Source organism: Porites lutea, chromosome 10 (assembly GCF_958299795.1).
Source record: "Porites lutea chromosome 10, jaPorLute2.1, whole genome shotgun sequence".
Lineage (NCBI taxonomy): Eukaryota > Metazoa > Cnidaria > Anthozoa > Scleractinia > Poritidae > Porites > Porites lutea.
Genome location: NC_133210.1, coordinates 2,224,415 through 2,249,019, shown reverse-complemented (window position 1 = coordinate 2,249,019; position 24,605 = coordinate 2,224,415). Strand labels below are relative to the sequence as shown.

Sequence of the window (24,605 nt, the reverse complement as noted above, 5' to 3'; positions counted from 1 at the left end):
TCAGGGAAACGTGGCCAAAACAATTACAAAACATATACAGCGTTTGTATGGGCAAAAAATCGGGACTTAGAAAACTGGCCGCTTAATACATGGCCTCCATATACAGTTTTCCAACGAACAGATGAAAGTCACTGAAGGGAAAAAGTTTCTTGAAATTAAATGGTTCTGAAAAATCAAAAAACCCGGCAGCCTTTGGGTTGGTGGCATTAACCCCTTCCCCGTGTTCTTCCCTGGAATTGGCTAATTCAACACGAATTGACTTTCATCTTTTTAAGTTGATGGATTTTTTTTTATAAGATATCATCTAGTCCCGCAACAGAGTACTAAAAAATAGACGGAACGTATAAAGAGAACCAGGCAGTAGACTCATAGGCCATCAGAGGAAATCTATCTCTCTGACTTCCGATCCTTCAAGGGTGAAGGTGAATAATCTCTGAGCGTTGTACAGGCTGTTCATTTCAACACTAATTTCGTACATTCCACGCTTTTGTTTTTCTATAACCACACAGAAGACCCGATTTCGTCAAAAGCAGATGAAGGAAAAACTCGACTCCCCCAACAGAAAGAAGCTTCTAGAGAGGTCAAGGAAAACCAGGCCCAGAAAAATCGTAAGTAAAAACAGACCGAACGCATGGAGAGAAAAAGGTAGGAGATTCATTGGCCATGAGAGGAAATCCGTCCCTCTGACTCGGCTTCCGATATTTCAGGCTTAAAGTTAGATAATTTTCTTAGCGTGGATCAGACTATCTATTTCAACACTAATTTCTTTCATTACCTTCTATTTCTATACCCACACAGAAATTCCGGTGTCGTCAAAAGCTGATGAAGGAAAATCTCAACTCCCCCAACAAGAAGAAGTTCCTAGTGAGGTCAAGGAAAGCCAGGCCCAGAAAAATCGTAAGTTAACGCCTTCTGCCATGTACGCCTTTAACAGCGTCTTTAGTAGCTCCCTTGGAACATGATCCGCTAAGTTCAGTAATGTGCTCCGAATTTCGAGATGTGTGTGGATTCCATCAAAATATAAGGCAAAGAAAGGCTGAACACTCGCGTAACAGAGAAAATTCTTCTCTTTTGGTTTCAGAAGATGACCTTGAACATCAAAAGAAGTCATTATGCAGTACCAAATTGTTATACTATTTGTGTCTGTGTATGAAATCCTAAAATAACGTAAAGTTCCGATTGGAAAATAGATTCCTGTTCCTGAGTAAATCCTGAAAATAACCATCCCCGGAAAGAATGGCGATTGATTCTTTTCTTTTGTTCTTATCAGCAGAAACTAAAAGAAGCGCTTTCGCGCTTACACCAACAAATGAATGCAAACAATACAAACGTTTCTCTTCCTTACTTAAACTAGGCTCTGGATTTTTATTACAAAATATTTTGTGGGCGCGGCTAATCCAAACTTTGCTAGGTTTATTTGTTTTTTGTCGTTAACTGTATTTCAGAGTGGTAAAATACTGTCTCTAATTGCCTCTCTTTTTAAATCACTCCTCACACTACTTTCTGTGACCGGTAATTAAACTAACAACTTTTATATAACAATTCAGAAGGAGAACTCGAGATTTTCTCAGCAGATAGGATAGAAAAACAAGAGCAAACTTTAGTCCCTTCTTATTTTGCCACAAATATAGGAAACTTTCTGGTGATTTCAACAAGTAGATTTATTGGCTGGGACCACTGTTTCTGCCAGGCAATCGAAAGGCTGAACACTCGCGTAACAGAGAAAATTCTTCTCTTTTGGTTTCAGAAGATGACCTTGAACATCAAAAGAAGTCATTTGGCGTTCCAGATGAAATTGCCATAATATTAGAAGAACACCTGGAGAAAAATGAAGGTGACACTAATGAAAAAATTTGGCCCACCATTTGGGATTTTGCTGGACAGGACATTTACCGTGCTATACATCCAATCTTTATGTCCTCGGTTGACATTTATCTTCTCGTGTTTGATCTTACAAAGAGACTGAGTGAAAAAGCAGAATGTCGAGTGAACCTGGGACACAAAGAACTCACTGCAACAGCCCGCGATAGTGAAGACACTAATTTGGATCACTTATTAAGGTGGATGGACTTGATTCACTCTTTAAAGAAGGATTCTCACAGCGATGGTCTTTCGTATCCTCCAGTCATACTTGTCGGTACCCATGCTGACTGCGTAGACGATCCACGTAAACAAATTAATTCTTTAGTAGAAGGGAAATGTTCAGTTGTGTTTGATGAGGACACTTATTTACCACACATCGCAGATTATCTTCCGATTGATAACACAAAATCTGGAAAATCAGCGGACCAGGAGGAAATCACTGGGTTGCGAAAAAAGATCTTAGAGTTGGCTGATGAAATGCCTCATACCAAGAGAAAAATCCCTTTGCAATGGCATCGTGTTGAAAAAGAAATTTGCCAACCCGTCTGGCAACAAGAAAAGTACCTTCTGCTGGAATCCTTTCAGGAAAAGATAGTTTCACGCTACTGCACGTTTGAGGATGAGGGCGACTTTGATGAGCTGGTGTATTTTTTGCATAGCCGTGGAACAATAGTGTACCATGAACATGAACATGAACATGATAAAAAGAAAGTTGGTCTGATTGTCTTGAATCCCCAGTGGTTAATCAATGTACTCTGTGAGATTATCAAAGTGAAACCGGATGATAACGAACTGTTGTGGATAAGAAAAGATCGTGAGAAATTGGCAAAAGAAGGAGTTCTCCGTGAACGATTAATTAATCATACCTGTAGCAAAGAAAACGTGGGTCTTATCAAAGACTCTTTGATTTCTTTGATGGATAAGTTCAACCTCATTTGCAAGTGGCCAGAGAAAACAGAAGAGACAAAAAAAGGAGAATCACAGATCCTGGTCCCCTGTATGCTGACTACCTTTTATGAAGGCGAGGAAGAAAAAGAAAACGCTGCACCGATTTACCTTACCTTTCAAACTAAATACGTACCATATGGACTGTTCTGCCGACTGGTTGTGCTGTTTGGAAAAACTCCTCAGTTGAAAAATATGCAGAACCTAGAGTACGCTAATGAAGCCAAGATTGCCTTGGACAATGAAAACCATGTTCTTCAGTTGTTGTGCTACAAGACAGTCATTAAGCTGCAAATTTTTGCGGACCATGGCAGTAATCCTCCACAAAAGCTTTATTATGACGTTTGGAGGTAAGCAGCATCGTGACCATATTTAAAAAGAGTGTAACTAATACGCGGACTTGCGAGCCTCGAGCCTCTTTTTTCGGGCCCAAAAATGGCCGCGGCTCGACAAAAAGGCTCCGGCTCGCAGGCTCGCCCATTAGCAACCTCCAAATTTAATCAGAGGGGCAATGGCCGAGCTGTTAATGTAACACCTAGAAATTCGAAACTGGAGGTCCAGGTTCAGGCTTTCCGTCGCGCGTTGTTTCTTAGACAAGAAATTTTGCCCCGCTTTGTCTCTCTTCACCTAGTGGGTACCGGTGATATACTGCTGCGGGGGGCATTCCATTCAGGGAAGAGTACGGAAACATTCGCAGCTGCCTCAGAAACTGAGATGGGCTCCGGCCTAATGGGCTACTTGGCTCAGATGCAGAATTTACATTTTATCTTTTACTCATAATTAATATTATGTAAAATTGCTGCGGGCCGGGTGCGTGCCCCACATCACAGTGAGAAAGTTAAACAACAAATAAATAACGTAAGCACAATGCAAGACATTTTTCCAGACAATGAGCTGATAGCCTTTGTTATAAAACGTCTAGTTGCTCTTTAAAAGGAAAGTTTGTTAATTCTATAATCAAGAATTTTCATAAGAATTAAAATTGGGTATATAGTACATTTGACAAGTGATTCAGAAAGCTTATTTAGTAAGTTTCCTATCCCTCTTTGAAATTTCTTCCTCCTTTTTTTGTAGCCAGTTGAAAAAATTCTTGGAAAAGCTACGAAAGGAGTGTCACTGGCTGCATTCAATGTCCTATACATTGTGCGCTCGATGCACAGTGTGCATAGGAAAAGCGACAAAGCCCTGCGCCCGGCACGAAGAAAGGTCATGTAGGCACCATGACTGTGGTCACTACATATCAATGGAGGAAGGGCTCCTTTGTTGTAAGCCTGGTCAAATGCTGAAAAAGGAGCCACTCAAGCCTTGGATTAGGGCCATAGAACACGTGTCAAAGGTACGTCATGGATGTACAACCATATTAACCGTGTGATGACTGCTGTTTGCTAAATTATATAACGCTACTGTTACAGCTTAAAGTATGTAACTTAATATTATCATAGTATATTTGAGGTTAGAGTAAAAATTAGCTGTGTCCTGTTATTAAGCAATTAATGAATGAGGCTGAGTAGGATATGAAGAATTAAGCAGATCTCGGAGAGTGTTATCTACCGAGGCCGAAGGCCGAGGTTGATAACATCCTCCGAGAGGCTGAGTAGGATATGAGGAATTAAGCAGATCGAGGAGGGTGTTATCTACCGAGGCCGAAGGCCGGGGTGGATAACACCCTCCGAGATCTGCTTAATTCTTCATATCCTACGAAAGCCGAATTCATTAATTGCTTTATTATTCATTCAAAATAATTCCTAGTGTAAAAACATAGCTGAAACATGCTTACTTCATCGATGTTAAGTTCATCTTCGATACTGTACGTTTAGGTTTATCCAGCTCCGCAAATATTCTCCAAATAGCAGATATCGTCCACCGAGTTGTGTTCTTGCTCTTTTTGCCATGTTTTTTGTTATTATTTCGCCTATTTCCAGCTGTAGTTCTTTCTCTTGAAACGAGTGAAATGTCCGTCTTTTTTTTTTTCACAACCAAAACAACTCAACCTCGTCCCCAGGTCTTCTCGGTTAACGGTGCCTTAACCTGTAGAGGGCTGCATTTTTGACGTCATTTCCTCGTTAAACACAACATTCTTCCAAATTTGGTCATCAGTAACTGGTTATGGTGAATTATGCGTGTGCTTTTAGCCAATCAGAAATGGGGAAATATTTTGAATGAATAATAATACATAATAATAGGGAGTTTTAGCAACGGCGACGGCGACGGCAACGAGAACGACAAAAACTGAAATCCGTTTGTTTGGAGAAACAAGTGACCACTTTTTGGTACCTTAATTTGCCGTTAGGGCACGATTGCGACGTTATGCGATGTTAGATGAAGGACGGTAACACACGACGATGAATTCTTATTAACTCTTATTTCTTTTTCTAACCTGAGTGCGGTCTCCAGAACTCAACTGCAAGGAAATTCATCCATTTGTCATTGTAAGCGAGTTGGAATTATAGCGACAAAGTTTTAAAAATGCTAATTCGCTTTTAATTTATTAATTGTGGCGTCGTCGTTGCCGTTGCCGTCGCCGTCGTCGTTGCCAAAGCTCCCTAATAACAGTTAACGACATCGTAAACAATTCAAAGTGTAGAGCCTTAAAAAAATTCTATAGGCACCCAGTAAGACTTCAAGCAGTCTGTCTTTTTTCTAGGTCTGTCGAGCGAAACGCGCGAGACACGCAAATAACCACGCGCGTTACTGACGGCGCAAGGAGTGAACAGAGACCACACACTGGACGTACACTTTTAGGTATATCGAACTAGCATTAAAAAAAGGATGACAATTTTTTCTTTGCAGAGTTTAAATCTTTCCAGCTCTCGCCCTGAGTCGCATGATGAATCGTGGTCTTTACAAGGTAAGCTGCAACGTTCGTTGACAGACAAAATGTGGATCGGAACAACCCTTGTAACTCCGTATCCGTAACCTTTTGTCAATCACTAAGTAATAGCAGTTGATCCGATCCGATCTAGGTTTTTAAATGCCCAGCTTTGACAATAGACCCTTCCACAGTCTCTTTATTTAAATTTTGGACATGGACCAGTTAGGGAAAATCCATTGACAGCACTGGAAAGAGCAACTTTGCAAAGATTGAACTGATATGTCTTAAGGAAGAGGAGATACTGATAGCTATAGCTAGGAAGCCCACACTTTCATTAAATGAATATTTACTACATCAATGTATAAACTTGACTGTTGTCCTTTTTATGCGTTTAGAGATGCCACGACCATATTGTCTTGGTAGAAAAGGAATCGGGGTGCTTAAGCGACTCGTTTCATGTCGAAAACATTTCTTTGAAGATTCGTTTCACTTTTCGCTTCACCTCTCTTTTCACGAGCTGTGTTGCAATTGCTGGTTTTCAGTGTCACGCCATTCAAAATAGATCAAAATAAAAATCAAAACCGTTCAATAGATAAAGTCTGGAATCTGGGAAATGAAAGGAGGTAAATATACCAAGTTCCTAGCCAAGATTCAGGTCAGAAGAATATTCCGTATACGAGATATCCGGAGAAATGTTTTACCCAAATTTATAGAGATTTGTATGGAGACGCCATGCTGGTGCCCACCTGGATGGGCACCAAACTTGGCAGACGGAAACCAACAAAAACATCTGTTACCGAGTTTGGGCACAAAGAGATTTGTATGGAGACGCCATGCTGGTGCCCACGTGGATAGGCACCAAACTTGGCGGACGGAAACCAATAAAAACATCTGTTACCGAGTTTGGGTACAAAAGCGTGAATTTATTCCTCGAGGAACTCATAAACATTAAAGTAGTACTTTTTCGAATCCTTGAACTATTTAGATAGCAAAATTCCCCGAAATAAGTCACTTTTTTTAACCTACATGACAGCTCTCTTGGCCGTCATGTAAATGCCACCTCACGCAAAAGCTTAGAAATTCAAGCGTACTCTATTACAAAACCAAGAACCTTTTTGAAGCGGAAATTTGTATGAAAATTAGTTTTCAGCTGCTCTAATACACCATGAAAGTAAAATCTCAGTAGGATAGATAGTTTTGTAGTTTGAAATGTGTCCCTACCTCTGACAAAGATTTTCCGTCTTGTTCCTTGGACAAGGCTTTTTGACTGGATTCTATAGTGATAGGCCCGACTTCAGAAATCACATCTTCTTTCAATCCTCTTCCCTGCATGGCCGGTGTGTGGTAACGCGTTATAATTCCACCAGTCATCGGTGATTGATAGCGTATGAAACTCATGTTGTGGAATGTTTGGAATCTTGTGATGAACGCGAACATTTATACCTGTCTGAACAAGACTCTACCAAAGTACCATCATTTTCTCCGTCGTAATTGTGTTTCAATCGTTTCGATACAGTGTTGGAATCGGCAAGGAACCCATTGAATGTGTTTGGGTTCATAATAAATGGTATCTTGTTGCTGTCTATTACAATGGGCTTCTGCTAAAAGATCTGTTTTTTGTTCTCCCACAATTTGGCTCTGAACCAAGTGGGAATACAGGGACGAGTAACTGCTTCCTCAAAACAGGAATCCAAATTAGAAAACATCCAATCCACCATCAAGGAAAACTGAAGCCTGTCGTGTGAACTGACTTGAATCAGATCTTTGTTATTGCTATAAAATTCTGTGCCGGTGATAACATTATAACGTTTGGTACTATTCTCGTAGAGTAAGTAAAAGTTTAAATTGGTCAACCCATTTCAAGTTCAGTGCCATATCAATGGCAATATAAAATCGGATAGCACAATTCTTGAAATCCTGGAGGGCTTTTCTCCCCACCACAAAATCATGGCCTTCCTAACGAGCGGTGACACGTTGGACATCTTGTCCATAATGTTGAGCCAGCTGTGTTTGAATACCTGTTTGCACACTGCTATCGTAATGCTGTTTTAAATTTTTCACCATGTCCAGACCGCTGCCGACCTCCAATAAACTCTGAGGTGTCATAAACCCTTGACGTCCTAAATGAACTGCTCCCTACTTCGTGGATACAAAAATCAACGTGTATGGGTTTTTTACTTGTGCTCAATAGAGCATTACGTGTATGACTAGTCACAGGCATACTGAGCGAATAGAGCGCCACTTCCCAACCATGCCCTGACAGATGTAAGGGGGCAGGTAGTCGTACTTTAAAGGTATGGTTTTCATTGTCAGGATATTCAGGCGTCTTATCACTCACGACACGTTGCATGTTTGTAACAAATGATGTGTTGGTTGTTGATAGTCCTTCTATTTAAACTTTTCTAAACACGAGATTCACGATGGTTTTACCCGCATCCAATTGCACCATTGTTTTCAGCAATTTCAATTTCGGTCGTTTCCACAAAATGCCTTCGACACGGTACCCATTCAAGTGCGATATTGACAAGAATTTTGCCAAATTTCGTCAAATTTTTATATGCTAATTTTGAGATATCTTCGTTTCTTTACATTGTCTATGAAAGTCAACAAAATAAGTGCTCTCACGTTTTTCCCTAAGTACGCATGCTCAACACTTGTGCGCGCGCTGGGTCATGTGATATGGCAAAAGTGACCGACGGAAACAGAATAAACAGTCATCTTCTGGCCATTTTCTCAGCTGTTCCTCAGATTTTTTCTCGAAAATTCCATTGGCTGCGTATCTTCTCATAATAAAGATGTTAACAGTAGAGAGAAAAAGCATTTCTAGGGGCGAAACCTTTTCATTACCTTTTTATTTTTCTTCAGATCACGTCAGTCTATTGTGCGCACGGAAACAATTGCGTCAGTGAAATTTCTTGGCACGCGCAATTCTGTCAGAGAAACTGTGTTCAGCTACCTAGTTAAGCTGGAGACAGGAAACAGAAAATACGGAGCTTAATTATTATTTTCTTTTTTTATTATATTGTTTTCCTCCATAGTCACTGAATCACTGAAAACTCCGAGTAATCCACCAGAGGTAACTGTTACTCTTCTACGGAATGAGGATCTTCCGGGAAAATCAGTACTTCTGGATAAGCGTCAATTGCCGATCGACATTTTGCTTTTGACGGTGAAAGATTGGGAATTTCTAGCTTGTATTTCGTGTTTCAATCGCGACTTTTGTAGAAGTTACTGCAGAGAGCTTCGTCAAGACGTGTACCTAGGCAAAATTGGGAACGATGACATGATGCTAAAGATCGCTGTGGTGAAGTGTTACACAGGATCCACCGTTCCACAAGGATCTTGTGTTGTCGTAATAAAAGCAGTCGAAGTCTTGGGGCCCAAAGCGGTATTCAGTGTGGGTTGCTGTGGTGGCTTAGACCTTGCAAAAGTAAAACTTGGGGACGTGGTAGTGTCAGTGAAGCTGATATCATATTCTTCCTCCAAAGTCACGGACAAAGGCATTACAGAACGTGGTGTAAGAGTTCCATTGAAAGCCAATATTTCAAAACTGATGTTAAGTGCTGCCCATGGTTGGAAAGCCCCACTGAAGAATCCAAAAGAATTTGAGGTCGAGATGCACCAAGGAGTGTTTCTGAGTGGCCCAGAAAGTGTTGATAGCAGTGCGCGGCGTGAGGCACTCAACCAACGCTTCTCAGAAGCCGACGTTATTGAAATGGAGGGCGAAGGTAAGTTAAAAAAAATTCCAGCTACCTAAGTAATAGTGCTTGAAGTCTCAATTGGCAGGGTGTGAAAATGGTTCTTACTCAAATTCATTAGACTGAGGTTTTAAGTTTGCATGTATATCAGGGGGTGTATCTGTATAAGTGCATAAAATAGTTGAAATCAAATTAGAATGACAGTGACTGTAAATCTCGGTAGTCTGCTTCTGACTGCCTGTCACACGCCTTAACAGTTTCTCGTTCGTGTTGTTTGGATTGAGCACAATCTGTTTTTAGAATTAAATGCATACATGCATTTCTGGGCAGAGAAAGTTGAGCAGGCATCCTTAATCAATCGAGTTTGTAAAGGTTTCATAAGGTGGGTAGTGCCATCCTTTGAATAAATCTGTATCTAGTGGATAACGCAATTGGTTTCCCTCTATCCTCTAGATAGTGCTTTATCTGTTAGATAGCGCTATTCAGCGTTTGAATAATTGGGTCCTGGACTATTTGTCTGCGGAGGGGGCGAGGAGGGGGGGGGAACCAGGGTCAAGAGCATACAACATAAGATGACTCGTCAGCTACTCCTTGGTACTTAGTCAACAAACTGATTGTGATTCAGATCACCAGTTCAGAATGTATAGAGTCCCACTTTAAACGAATATGGTTGGTTGATGACACAGCAGGAGGTGGACGAAATGTACCGTTATTTATCTAGTACAAACCCTTAGGTACTATATGGTCAGTGGTTTAAAAGACCGGCTGACTGTTAAGTGCCAGGATTTGAAAGATTAAGCACAAAGTGTGATAGGGTGTAATAACAGAAGTTAACAGTAAGACTGGAGGTAAACGCCAACTTGGTGCTCTCATAGGATCTAAAGGCTACAAGGCCAGTATTGTAATGCAAAAAACCATGCATAGAATGGAGTACGCAAAGGGTCAACCACGTGCAGCCCATGTTATCTTTACGAAGGGATGCAAATCCAAATTTACATACTTCATGAGAACAATCGAGTCATTCGAAGATTGCAATTGCTGTAATTATATAATGCCCTCAGCTAACTTGTTAGTTCAGCCCTAGGCCAAACGTCGAACTTTTCATGAGAACTTTTCATGGGTCAGTGACTTAAGTTCATGAAAAGTTCAACGTCGGCTCAGTTAAGTTCGTCTGAATGAGTTTGGATCGTCCAACACGTTCTATCCGTCTGAAGTTCGACGTCTAAGCCAACAGGCGATCTTAACTTCATTTAGGTCGACCCAAATTAGAGTTTGGTTCGTCTCATGAAAGTTCGACGTTTGGCCTGGGCCTAAGTCATGTTCACCCTGACTTTCCTTGAACTTTAACCAGGACTTGTCCTAAATCTACCCACCGATGCTGGTAGCAATTTAGCCACATATCTGCGTTTTCCTTGCGCTTCTCGTAAGTCTACATCTTTGCTAGAAAGCACACTTGTCCTTACAATTATTTTTAGGTGTTTATGCAGCGGCTCAAGAACTGGATATTCCGTGGACTATAATTAAAGGCGTCTCGAACTACTCAGATGGAGGATTATTTGAGCCAAATCCTTGGAAAAAGTTCGCGAGTTTAATGGCAGCTTCATTAACTGCTCATATTCTTAGTAATCCTGTTGCTTTCAAAGACTGGCCTCACTATCAAAGTATACGGGTGAGTATTGGATATTGGCTGAGGGGCGTTTACTTTTTCCCCTTGAAATACCCTTTTCAATAGGCTAATAAGTCTGCTTCTAATGATTCTAACAGGGATCCTTAAACATTTTTTGCCAGGATCTTAAGAATCCTCGGAGATCCTTGCAAAGATCCTCAACTTGCTCTCAACTGAGATCCTCGAAGATATTTGATTATCGTCAAAGATCTTCAAAGATCCTTTTCGGGCCTTTCTATGATGATGAGTTACGAGCAGATTTGTGGTTTAACAGTTTCCATTAAATAGCTTAGTACAAGATAATCACATTCCAGAAAAACCATGACTTCAGCAAAATAAATATTGATATGCTCGACTCATTTGAGCGAGAGACCAGTTGATAATTTTTCTTAGATCGTGGGCGTAAGTTCTTGTTTTTGTTATTAAGGTATTAATTTATTCCGATTGCAATCGTAAAAATTTAACAGAAGCTCCTCTTGTAGGCTTGGTTACGATATTTTCACTAGGATGCACATAAATTTCTTTGACTTCAAACATCGGCCGGTATCAATGGAAACTGGGTTGTTGAATGTTCATAGAGTGGAATGTTGTGGGGGGAAGCACCGCTTTAACACAGGATCCTTGTCCTTTCTTTGGTAAAAGAAGATAATCAATTCTTCTAAGATTATGCGAAGTCATTATTGAAACAGATTTTAAAAGGCCGATAATAAAGCACCTATCACTGAAATAGCTCTTTTAAGAACTCATTGGTACAAAATTGAACACTGGGACCTAAAAAACAATGATTATCACTCTTCGTTCTTTCCTTCGTAGAAGAAGCTCCATAAGAAAAAAAGAACTGGTGAAGACAGAAGGTACCCTCATAACACACATAGAAATTTATCTGTAAATCCATATGTTGATCCATACCTTGTCTTATTCCCTAACAACTCATTTTGAAAATAAGGGGTTAGTGCGTACAGCCGTCTGGGAAGAATGGAAAATGTTAGCGCAATCGTCATATGCAGGGTAGACATGCTTTAGTATTGTTTAATAGGGTTAGTGTTATAAGTTATATCCTGACTTGGAAGGGCTTCGTTTATGCAGCCTGTGATTCGTTTACTTTAAGCTAATTATACTTTAGTGACAGGGTCTTTCATGAACGATTCGAGCTGCGCCTAGACGAAACGGAGAATACGCAGGTTCCAAAGAAAAATGATAAATGTTTGTATTGGTTGTTGTTTATTATCTTCCTTTTAAAGATATAAAAGATAGCGTGGTTGCTGACGATGAGTTTGGAAGGGTTTTGCAGCTTGAGACATCGTGCCGAATGCTCTTGCGTGGCACCTGCAATTCAATCAAGCAGAAATACAAGGATTTAACCACGCAAATAACGGAAAGAACTCGCAGACAAATGTTACTGCATGTTGTGTAGGTGGAAAGAGAAAAGTGGTCTGTCAGGAGCAAATTACCAGGTCTTGTACAAGGGCTTGTGTCATAAATATGTGGATCGCAAAGATTTAGCAGGACTTTTTTGCAATCGTGAATCTTCAGATGAAAGTGAGAAGAAAAAAGAAGATAGCATGCCAGAATAATAAAGGTATGATAACAATTATTACGTTCATTGAGAGACTATTCGTCGAACTGCGTTGAGCAGCCCGTGGGAAGAGTAGCAAATTAACGAAAGGATCACAACATGATATAATAACAAGTTATTCATTTTCTATTTTATAATTATCACTCTCAACAATCTATTTTTTACTCAAAGCGGGAAATTGCACAAGGTAGGGTAAGAATCACAATGTTCGTTTAAAGTGGAGGAAGCCTGACCGAGCATTTAGAGTGTTGGACTTGAAATCAGGAGACCCCGAGTTTAAGCCTTTTTCTGATAGTTAACTGGATTAGAAAGTAGCCAGCCGGTTTGGCTTTTGCCATTTGGTTTTTTTTGCCGTTGTCAGATTTCAGCTGAATTATTTTAGTCCCTTTAATAAGCTACCTAGGGGATGGGGGCCTTGTTTATTTATTTACTTATTTTTGTATTTTTTTTTTTTTAGCCATTTTGAGCTTGTGCTTGTTAAAGAGAGGGAATTATTAAAAACTGGAGAGGCAACACTTTATTTCTCAAGAACAGAAAGTAAACACAGAAGCAGCAGAAAACACAGCACGTAAATGACTTAAGCTACGCTGAATATGTTCTTAGTAGGTTCAGTTCCATATACGTAACTTTCACATATCATAATTAAGAGTACCCTTATTTTGTTCAATGCACCCGCATGGGAAAGGCCCAGACGAGTGGTGCGACTTTACAGGTCTACCATCCTCTTGCTTAGTAACATCTGGGCCCAGTTGTTCAAAAGATGTATTATATCGCTATCAACTGGATAAATAGCTATCCACTGGATTCGAACTGGATGGTGCAATTGGTGTCCCTAATACTTATCCGGTGGATAGCGCTATCCATCGTTTGAACAATCAGGGCCTGTACATTAATGGTAGCCCTGACTCAAAAACTGGAAAATGATGAACTCGAAATTGAATTCTTGATTGTTTATTAGGAGAACAAATAAGTAAAGATAGAGGGTATGACTGAAGGTGCGCTACGTAATTGAGATCCATATTTTCGAACAGAATGTGACTATAGCTCAGAGACTGCAACTTAGGGTTACAATCTTTTATTTGAGTGGTATCTTTTGCTGTTGTAACATCACAGGCGGCCCAAACGTAGTATGTGTCCAATGAATATATTAATATTCACATGGACAAAATAGGATGAGTCGTCGAAACTCTCATGAACTAAAATAGTCCAAAAGTCAAAATATAACAAAACAAAGCTAAGATACCTTTAACTTAACGTATCCTTGTCTTTCCTGGCCGGTTAAAGTCGCATTTTGTTGAGTTTTGCAATTGTAGGTACTATCCACCAAATAGTTTAGCTATTACTCTAAAAGACCTACTTTGGACCACCATGCATCTCATTTGCTTGGATAATGTCCTTCCTTCTTCAACGTTAAGTTTATGTTAGTCAGTGACTACTAAACATCAAATGCAAAATTCTCCTTATTAGTAAATAAAACAATGATGAATAGTCCAGTTTCGAATTAAAAATTGCCGCTGAATACAAACATTAACGGCACATTTATACAGGGTTAGCCTCGACGTAAAGTAATGAACAGGTCTTTTTCTCGTTGGAATTTGTGAATATATTACTTCAGATGGAGGCTAAGCCTGTAAAAAATGCTTCTTCACTTCTTTAAGGTGGCTCGATACAGTTTTTCAGGGCCAATACCTCCCAAATTTGAGCATAAACTACGTCGCCATAAACAAAGTTTTGGAAAAATTGCCACCACAGTTGTATTAGATAAAGATGAAAATATGTTATGATCAGGGTTGCAACGGCATCGGAGTTGTCATAGCTACGAAATGACGCTATTACCTATTTTACTTGCAGCAGTGTATCTCGGCACTGAGAACTGTTCTTCCAAGATCGTTCACGGGAGCTTTTTCCTCCAATAGCAGCCTCGATGTTCGTGAAGTTTAAGCGAAATCTGTAAGAGCGTTATCGAGATATTTTGGGATGATGTTTTTATGATTAGAAACACAGTAAAAAATGGACAATATTGTTGTTTCGCCATTATCTGTAGAAAATGAAGCGCTTTTGACATGCAATTTCACCTAATAGTAGTTTCAATCTTTTTAAAAACGTGTGTGAAGGATCATGGAGATAGCTCCAGCCGATTGCTAGAAAGAAGGGTTTTATTAGTATGTATCGAAGCGCTCTTGTTAGCGGTTTTGTAAACATTTTGGTCTTCTTTAAAAAATTAGCGAATAATTTTTAAACCGCTCGATCGATTTTTTTTTAAATTTAAGATTCTTGAGATTAACCTTTCTTTTATATGACCTTTTAGTTTCAAGATTATTGATACATTGCAAGGCAGTAAAATAAGGGCTACAACTCGTTACTTTTTCATCGGAAGTTTCGTTATTACAAGTGAAAGCCTCTCATTATTCAAGTTATTGTCTCCAAGTTTCATTTTCACGTGAACAACAGCAACTAACAATGCATTCGACATATGCAAATATGCTAGCTATTGTAATGCGCGAAAATATGAAACTTGGAGACAATACCCTGAATAATGAGAGGCTCACATTTGTAAACACAAAATTTCTGCCAAAATATTAGCGAATTGTAGCCCTTATTTTACTGCCTTACAATATATCAATAATCTTGAAACTAAAGGGTCATATAAAAGGAAGGTTAATCTCAAGAATCTTATTTTTTTTAAAAAATCTGTCGAGTGGGTTAAAAATTATTCGCTAATTTGTTAAAGTAGACCAAAATGTTCAAAAACCGCTAACAAAAGCGCCTCGATACATATTAATCAAATCCTTCTTTCTAGCAATCGGCTGGAGCTATCTCCACGGTCTTTCACACACTTTTTAAAAAAGATTGAAACTACTATCAGGTGAAATTGCATGTCAAAAGCGCTTCATTTTCTACAGATGACAGCCGAACATCAAGATTATCCATTTTTTACCGTATTTCTAACCACAAAATCTTGATGCCAAAATATCTCGATAACGCTCTTACAGATTTCGCTTAAACTTCAAGAACATCGAGGCGGCTATTGGAGGAAAAAGCTCCCGTGAATAATTTTGGAAGAACAGTTCTCAGTGCCGAGAAATACTTCTGTAAGTAAAATAGGTAATAGCGTCATTTCGTTGCTATAACAACTCCGATGTCATTGCAACCCTGATCATAAAAGATTTTCATCTTTATCTAATACAACTGTAGGGGCAATTTTTCCAAAACTTTGTTTATGGCGACGTAGTTTGGGCTCAAACTTGGGAGGTATTGGCCTTGAAAAACTGTATCGAGCCACCTTTAATTCAGCGGTCATAGCAAACTCGAAACTGGACTATTCACACAGACCAGTGTGCAAAATCTGCGAGTTGATTAGAGGACATAACTGGTTAATAAATCAGGGATCGAAACTCGGGCAGATCTTTCATGAACGATTGTTGGTCATCAGAGAATAGACAATAAATGAAGCAATTATAAATGATTTAAATTTGCTCTTTTTTTAAAGGAATATATCAAAGATGGCGTGATCCTGGACGAAGATGTGGAAGGAACCTTGGCCGGGAAAGATGTTGCTACGCGACCATCAGTAATGCAGCCGAGGAAACGTGATCTCAAACGACATCGACGGATTCGTAGAAAAATAGAATAAAGAATGTTTGAAAAATTGAAAGTGGACTCTTGCATAGACTGCTGGCGGTCCTTTTTTATTCGGCCAAGTGGATAAGCCTTTACGATCGATACGATACTGGAGAAGGCTAACGAGCACAGAAGAATCTTGGGTTTCATTCTTTAATGTCATGCCCGCCGTTGACAATCGTGAGGTAGCTCTAGCAGCCTATGTATTGTATGATAGCAACTTAAAATGTTTAAAATGTCTTAACGTTTGTCAATTGAAAGGATAGTGGTGCAGTGAAGTCTTGATCAAGCTTCGTTGGATCTTGAGAGACCCGTTTCTTTAAAAAACAAATGCACAACATAGAAAACCTGTTTCTCTCTAAGTCATACATAAAACTTTATCAATCCTAGCCCTTCATGATAAACATACTAACGGATCAAGGTTCACACGTTCAAAAGGTGGATATCACTAGTTAATAGATTTATTCCGTTCAAGTGGTTTTGTTCACGCTAGCATCTGCACGGTTAGGATCGTGCTGTTGCAAAAATTTCGTTAGTGACACCTCAACAACTTCACCTAAATTTGCTTAATAGTTTTTTATTCTTGCCGGACGCTAACAAACTCACTACAAGAAGTAACTATTAGTGACTGTACTCTAAACCGAGTCGCTATACTACATTACCAGAGCAACCATACAATAGTTTAAATACTACTGAGAAAGATATAACCTATTAGGTCGCTATATCAATTATAACTGTACTACAAAATAAGGTCAAGATTTACTATACTCTATACTAGAGTCGCTATATTTAACAATTTGAGGTAAATATCCGCTACGTTTACCAACATTGAGGTAAATGGATGTTTTGGTATATACCATATTAACGATGAAGATAGCCTTAAGTAGGTGGCTTTAGAATTCAAAGAAACCACGACACTTCGGTTATCGGAACGGCAGCAAGATTACTTTCCAAGTTGAAACCGGAGAACAATCAAGCCAAAAAAACTGAATCGTGAGAAGGAAAAAATATGACAGGGATATATCATTATATATTTATTTATTTATTATCTTTGCATTCACTGACTTGGTAAATACCAACAAATATCAGTGTTGTTTACTAAAAGAACTATAGCGTAGTTGCTATATATATACTTCACTGTATATACAAGAGAAACTATATCTCAATATAAAACTATTTAATAGAGAATCTACATAAAAGGTTACCATACTATTCGTATGCTGTGTACTGGACTCACTAATAAATATCTCTATGAAGAGTTATTTTACTATATTTTCTTGATTTGCAACCACGTAACAAGGCGGCCATGTTGGTGGTCTACAATAGAATTTTTTTCTTGAAGAATTTACATGAAAATAGAGTTTAGTTCCCAGAGGAGAGAAATGCTTTTGTTCTTGACGACCAACATGGCCGCCTTGAAGTCACGTGCAAACCAGCAATTAGAGGAACCAATAGTTACTCTAGCTACTATTGTCCTGCGTGGCAGGTGTCGAAAGGGGAGGGAAAGGTGGGGAAAGGGATTTCGGGCAGGAGCTGGGATTGGGATTTATCATTAATGAATCTCTGATCAGAATTGCTCTATGGTTACATGACTTGTGATTTACGTCTGTTTGTCGATTATCCTCCTGAAAGACCCTTAACTCGCCTGAGGCTGGCAATCAATTAATTCCACTTTCTGCTCTCAATTTCGACTTTTTGCACTGAAAAAATTTCAACTTTCTGCACTGTTTGGGAATCACTGACGTGCTCTCGGCCAATGAGCGTGCTGAAATTTTTGCATGTTTGTATTATTAATTCTGAAATCATCAAAGTTCATTACACACTTTACTGGACATGAAGCACAGGGCGCAAAGTGGTTATTTGTGATGGCAAGCGAAGGGAGAATTTTACAGCCGATCGCACGAGTCGCCGCTATTTACTGTAGAATCGACTATAAACTGGACCTATCAAACCGTCATGAGATCGTGTTACAAATCTGGTAAAATATTAAACGAAAGCAAACTTCGGACATCTGATGGGCGACGAATTCGGAAACGAAGCTTTCCGAGCGAGGCACGAAGTGCCAAGAAGAAAAAGAGACAAGCTTGTCTCTCTTCATTATATGTTAGTCGCTGTTATTCGTCCGCAGTCATTGCCTTCAGCGGTTTTCCGGAGCACTGGTTTATGACGGCTTGCTCGATTCTACAGTACAAAAACAAAGGCGATGCGCGGTATTAACCGTAAAATTTAACTACAATCAACAATCAGGGGCACCCAACGAGGATATAGTTCAAGACCACTTAACATAGCATTGTTGAACGCATTTTAGTATTCAAACGGTAGATATAGGCCTATTTTTATGCCCTAAAAACTTTTTATCTCTTCGGATTTCCTAGCTGAAAGTCTAGTGATCCGAAAATTATAGGGATAAAAACTTAACTTCTCGAAAATTTCAGCCAGGAAAAGGCTCCCGAAACTTCTAGGTGGCCTTTTTTAGGGTCAAAATCCGTTAAAAATGGGTAATTATACCAGTTTGTAGATGTTCGAAAATCCTAGGAGAGGCAGGCAAGCAAGAAATTTTACAACAAATGCTCCGAAAATTCTAGATCTCAAATCGTCTTCCGAACAGATATTTTCCCGAAAATTGCCGTTGGGTGCCCCTGAATAATCACGGGCCACAAATAACTCCTCCGCGCCCTGTGCTCAGTGAATAGGCTCTTTGCAAGACTTGATCAAGTGATCAATTTTCGGTAAACGTGAAAACAGTTCAATTTTGTTAGCACGAGGTGAAAGAGCATATTAAAGATCATTAAAGTTAGGTGACCTAAGAATTTTCAGCCGTATATCTAGCGACTGCAACGGTTGCCGGAAGTTGGAAACATTTGTATGAGAAAAACAACTTTTGCCATCCAGTCACGCTTGCATGGTTTACCATACAAATCCTTCTAATTTCGAAATTTTCAGAACTTTCATGAAGTATTTCCTTAAACATTACAGAGCTCAAATCTCCTTTTAATTCATCATAACAGGCAATTTGAGCCCTTAAACTAAGGGAAAGAGTTATCGACAGTTTAAAAATTTTAGATTTTACAAGGAATTGTATGGAAATACAAGCAAGCGTGACTGGGTGCCAAAGTTGATTTCCTCATACAAATGCTTTTAACTTTCGGTTGCTGTTGCAATCGCTACTTTTGAGATGTACGGCTGAAAATTCTCTGGTTACCTAATTTTAATATGCTCTTTCAGCTTGTGCCAACAAAATTTTTCAAAAGCAAACTGTTTTCGTGTTCACCGAAAGTTGAACACGTGATGACAGTCATGCAAAGCGCCTATCAGTTTTCGAAGCGGGAAGGTCTTTTCACCCTCTGCCCCGTGCAAGGTTCGGGTGGGACCCCTCGCTTCGATAACTGCCAGTATTCACCTGCTCTTTCTTCTCTTCTTTTCCTTTTCTTTTTTTCTTGCCCTTTTCCTTGCATTCCTCCTTTCCCTTCTTTTCTTCTTTCTGTTCTTTTTTCTCCTCTTCTTTCCTCTTTTCTTCCTCTTCTTCTTTTCCTTCCTCTTCCTCCTTTTCTTTCGCTTCTTCCTTTTCTTCCTTTTCTTTTTCTTCTTCCACTTCTTCCTCTCCTTCCTCCACTTCTTCTTTCAAGTCTTCTCTTTCATCTCTCTGTTTTTTCTGTTTCGCTTTCTCTGCGATAATAACGACAGCAATGAGCGAGTAAGTCTATGAGCAATGCCTTCCGCGATTCGCAAAGTTTTTCAGTATTATAGTTTTTCTTTTAAACGTTTTCACATGGAAACCATTTTAAAAAGAATCCAGGGGAAGACGACGTAGAAAACTATTCTACGCTAACTTTTTATTGCTTTTGTCACATTCAGCAGTAGTTTTTGAAAATGCAACTAACCAACTACTTGAAAGCTGCCCTCCGCAATACACATTCTACTGAGCAAGCGATTATGGAGATCACTGATAATCTGAAGGCCTCTATTGACAGTAACCTTATATCTTGTGGCCTCTTCTTAGATTTCTCAAAAGCATTTGATACAGTAAATCATCAAATATTGTTACATAAAGGTACAGAGGTGCGAGTTCCGAACCAAGTCATGTTTAAAAGCTCCTCAATCCTTCGAAATAAGACGTGGAATGACATCATTATTTCAACCCTGACCCCTCACACCAGTGTGTATGACTAAAAATAACTGTTAAAATAACCCAGGTTAAGAGCAAAATTTGAATTCAGATATAAAAGCTTGAAAAGTAAATTTAGTTTAATTGTTTTTTTCAACAAGTTGATGATGAAATGCTCTTAGGAATAACTACTTGCAAAACAATCTGTATTTCGCGCGTGTAAGACTTTTACACCACACTTTACCTTTTTTTTACTGATTTTGGGAAAAAAAAGCCGCCTGTTTTGCAGTCTAAAGAATAACAGAAAAAATTATCCGAGAAAATGCTTTTGAACAAAAGGAAGAGAAACCCGGGTTAAATTTAACCCTGGGTTAAGCGTTAATCGGCCTTTAAACCACTGGAGCAACTTCAGCTCTGAATTCATTAGCAAACCAGTACTCCCGATTCCCCAAAGAAAACATTCTTTAATATCCTTATATCGCATGAAAATGCCAGCACAACCAGGTTAGCCCATTATACTTTAAACAATTACTACAGGGACATAGTTTGGTCTTTTTTAGCCGCAAAAGAACAATTTTTTTTGTTTTTGAAACACGGCAATGTTTTTGTAGCTTTGTAGCAAAATTGGCTATGAGGGTCAACCCACGCTATGAATTTTAACAAATACAAATTCGTGCAGTTCTTGCCTTCATTTCTCGGTTTGAAATTCTGCCTCCAACTATATGTTCGAAATTAAGGAGTAAAACTGTCACATATGTTGCTCCTTGAACTGAAGCTTTGGCGCATTGTCAGCACTCCGGCACAAATCACCTGACGATTGCTCGAAGACGTTAACATGTTAAACTACTCACACAAAGAGTTTGAAAAGCTATTTGTGTAGTTGGGAACTAAGCAAACAAAAGGATTATGACTGAATTTATTAGAATCAATTTCCACGTGAAAACGTCCTTTCGACCTGCTCTGTCAAAACCTAAACAATGCTCACAACAAAATTCGTCATGCATGAAGTGGTGTAAAGGAAAAAATAAACAATTTATAAACGTAAGTGCCATGAAAAAGGAGCTTTTAGCAAATCTGAGGTGGCTTATTTTAAAAAATAGTAAAATATTCCTGCTTTAAAAAAAAGGTGTTTGTGGTTTTCGCATTTTTTTGTAGTCCATGCTTTTGATTATCATAATTAATGATTCTCAAGATTACTGATTCGACACTCCAGAATGTTTGTCATCTCTTGATCGTTGCGCCATGCTTGTAATCATTCCACGCCATTGTCTCAAGTTAACCAATTGATTACCAATGAACTACCAATAAGATTTGACATCATGGCTTTCGCGCTCGACAACCAAAAATGTGTTACCGTTTTAATCGAACCACTTTCAGTTTACCATTCAGCGAAACTGTTTTCAGTTTGTCTTGTCTACTAATATTTACCAAATTTGCTGCGTTTTGCCTATAAAACCGCGAAACCCTTTAAAGAAGAACTGAAGAATTGAGCAAAGGTCTTACACAGAAAAGGTAAAGGGGAGAAACTTGCCTTACAAAGTCACTGCAATGCGTTGCTGAAACTTACTGAAACTTGTTAATAAATTTTCTTTTAGGATTAGTCTAACCAAGAGTAAGCTGACTCGGTAAGTCTGTTGTTGTTGTTGTTGTTGTTGTTGTTGTTTTCATAAACAAGTTTCTACAAAAAAATCTATGGAACATAACCTGAGTAACATATTGGTCAAGTGTCAATCAAAAATTACTGATTCAGAAACGATTACACTTCACCGCTTACACATGCGGTAAAATTACATTCACTGGAGCCCTGCATTTAAAGGATAGATTAATTTATTTCATTCAGTCTAAGATTATTTATTTTCTATACTTTTTTTCAAATGAATAAATAACGGTTGTAAAATGTTTGACAATGTGCTTTCGTGCTTTGTAAACGAAATCCAAAATAAAGCAACTGAATTAAGCGCCTTTATATAATTTTTCGTTAAAATGATATTTTCATAGATTCACACGTTTGTGCATAGTGAACTCGGCAGCAAGGAGATATTGTAACAATCGTAACACAACTGTTTGTAATCGAAACTTTAATTCATTCTTTGTATACAGTAACAAGTTATCAATCTCCCCTGCTATGGAAGCCACTTCACCTCCAGATATGAAGAGAAAGCGCCGACAAATTAATGGTTTTGGTAATGTACCTCTTTATGTTTTATTATTCATTTTACCATTAGAGAAAAAAAACTTAAGATGGCTAGTGGGGGAGAACTATACGTAGAACTATGCTAAATTAAACGGAACTTTACGCAAAACTTAAGTTAGTCCTTGGAACTTGAAATACGATCGTTTACACTTTATTATAAGCAACTTGCGCTGCATTCATATAACATGAACGCAGAAATCTGTTAACGAAACAGAGTAATCTGATCTCTTTTTGAAGAAGTCTCACTCTAGAAGGGGATATCATATTGGGAACTGGGGATCTGCAATAAAGTCCTTCGTACTTTATCGCACGTAACATGTATCATGTATAGATCACAGTGACGTCATCAAATTGTAAAGTCGAAATAGCGAAGTTTTACGAATTGTTATTTACACCGGGTTGAAGATAAACAAAAAGTAAATCTTTGTACAAGTTTCAATTCCCGTAGCACGTTTCATTTCGAAAATACAGCAATTTGAACTTCCGAGTTTTCACAGTGCGTGACACCAAAAGGCAAAATAGGAATGCTGTCTCGTTGAAAAAAGTCTCTCCTCTTGATTTTCAGCAGTATAACCGTTCCAACTATTAGAAGATATGTTTATGCGCACGTATGCTAGTTCTCGAATGAAAAGAAACAACTTTTATAGAAAAAGTGAACTCCAGATGTTTTTCTTGATTTCCGGCGGCCATATTGGTGCACCAAAACGGTACACCAATATGGCGTCTCCATACAAAGCTCTAGAAAGATGCGTGAAACGTTTCGGCAAATAACTCAGAAACTGTGGGCCACAAAGACCTGAGACTGGGACAAATTGTTTACATATTAGTCTTTTATAACATTTCGTTTTCTTGGCTTCTTCCACTGGGCGGTTTCCAATTTATTTGTTTGTTGCGTGACAGTGAACACGATCTAGTGTATTCATATAGTATGGAAGCAGACTTAGGCTCACGAAACATGTTTAATCTAATCACCAATTAAAACAAGTTTCACCCTTGAGGATGACAACATCAGGAATATATAGGCATGGGAATCTGTACTAGTAGGGTCTTTTGCATTGTATCACGTCCAACATGTACTGCATTCATATATTATGAACGCAGAATCTTGTTTTCAAAAAACATTTGGTCACGAATTAAACAAGTTTAACCGGCCCCTCTTTTTGAACGAACGTTAACAATTTTCGAGGACCTAATTCGCACTTTTTTTCGTTTCTTCAATCACCGTATTTATTAAAATCTAACGATCATACATACATACATACATTTTATTTCATTGTGTTTTAAAGTAAGAGTACAATAACATGCCCGCGGGTAGCTAAGCTAATCTAGGCGGGTCATGTTTACAGGAAATAAATACAACTAAATACAGCTAAAAGTAACAAGAGAACTAAAGAAACTAAAACTGACAACAATGACTAGAGACTACTGATAAACTAATGGTATTACTAATAATAAATGACAACAGTTATGACAAGAGACTACTGATAAACTAAACGATATTAATGATTACATATCACCTAAGAGGAGAATAAATTCAGCTTAACTTTTTGAACGATTTCTGGGAGATCAATATAACAGTCTTGTGAAACTAGGATCTCAAAAAGTGTTTGTTTTATTTTCCTCTTAAAGGCATTCATTTTCATTCATTTTCCGCATTCGCCTTTCTCTTTTGTCGCTTTCTAATGCGTTGAAAGCTGTCGTTTATTGTGGTCACGAATCAAACGAGTTTGGCGACTAAAAGGGGTGCTAACGCTGTAAGGATCACACTTAAAATGAGTAACTAATTATTTTAGATGTGTAAGTCTTTGCCGTCTTATGGAGAAGAAACTGATCATCGGTGAAAGTGCCACCTACTAACACATTTGGTTTTTAAACAATTAACAAACTGACTGACACACAAATATACTCTCATAGGGGTAAAATAGAATTGCTGGTGATCCAGGAGATTCTATTGTGGCCAAAGAAAAGGTACTTAGAGTTGTTACAACTATAGGAGCTATAAAACCGTAAAAAGGAGCAATAAAAACCCAATGAAATTTGCTGTAATCGACGATCACAATCATTACCATCATTGCTACTAGCAATAATGCAATCAATACTATTATTTAATTATATCACTAAAACA

General features: G+C 38.6%; 1 protein-coding gene and 1 long non-coding RNA gene across 2 annotated transcripts; both read left to right on the top strand.

Moving 5' to 3' along the window:
• Positions 1-978: 978 nt before the first annotated feature.
• On the top strand, positions 979-12,252 carry LOC140950867 (uncharacterized). Its single transcript, XM_073400088.1, has 7 exons — positions 979-1,117; positions 1,748-3,158; positions 3,883-4,144; positions 5,599-5,656; positions 8,659-9,348; positions 10,794-10,987; positions 12,226-12,252. Exons 1-7 carry the CDS (start codon positions 979-981, stop codon positions 12,229-12,231), a joined length of 2,760 nt encoding a protein of 919 aa, XP_073256189.1. The 3' UTR covers positions 12,232-12,252.
• Positions 12,253-12,274: 22 nt separating this feature from the next.
• On the top strand, positions 12,275-17,336 carry LOC140951095 (uncharacterized). The gene is made up of 3 exons (XR_012167242.1): positions 12,275-12,563; positions 13,018-13,162; positions 16,051-17,336. It is a non-coding gene; the product is annotated as an uncharacterized lncRNA (long non-coding RNA).
• Positions 17,337-24,605: the final 7,269 nt, after the last annotated feature.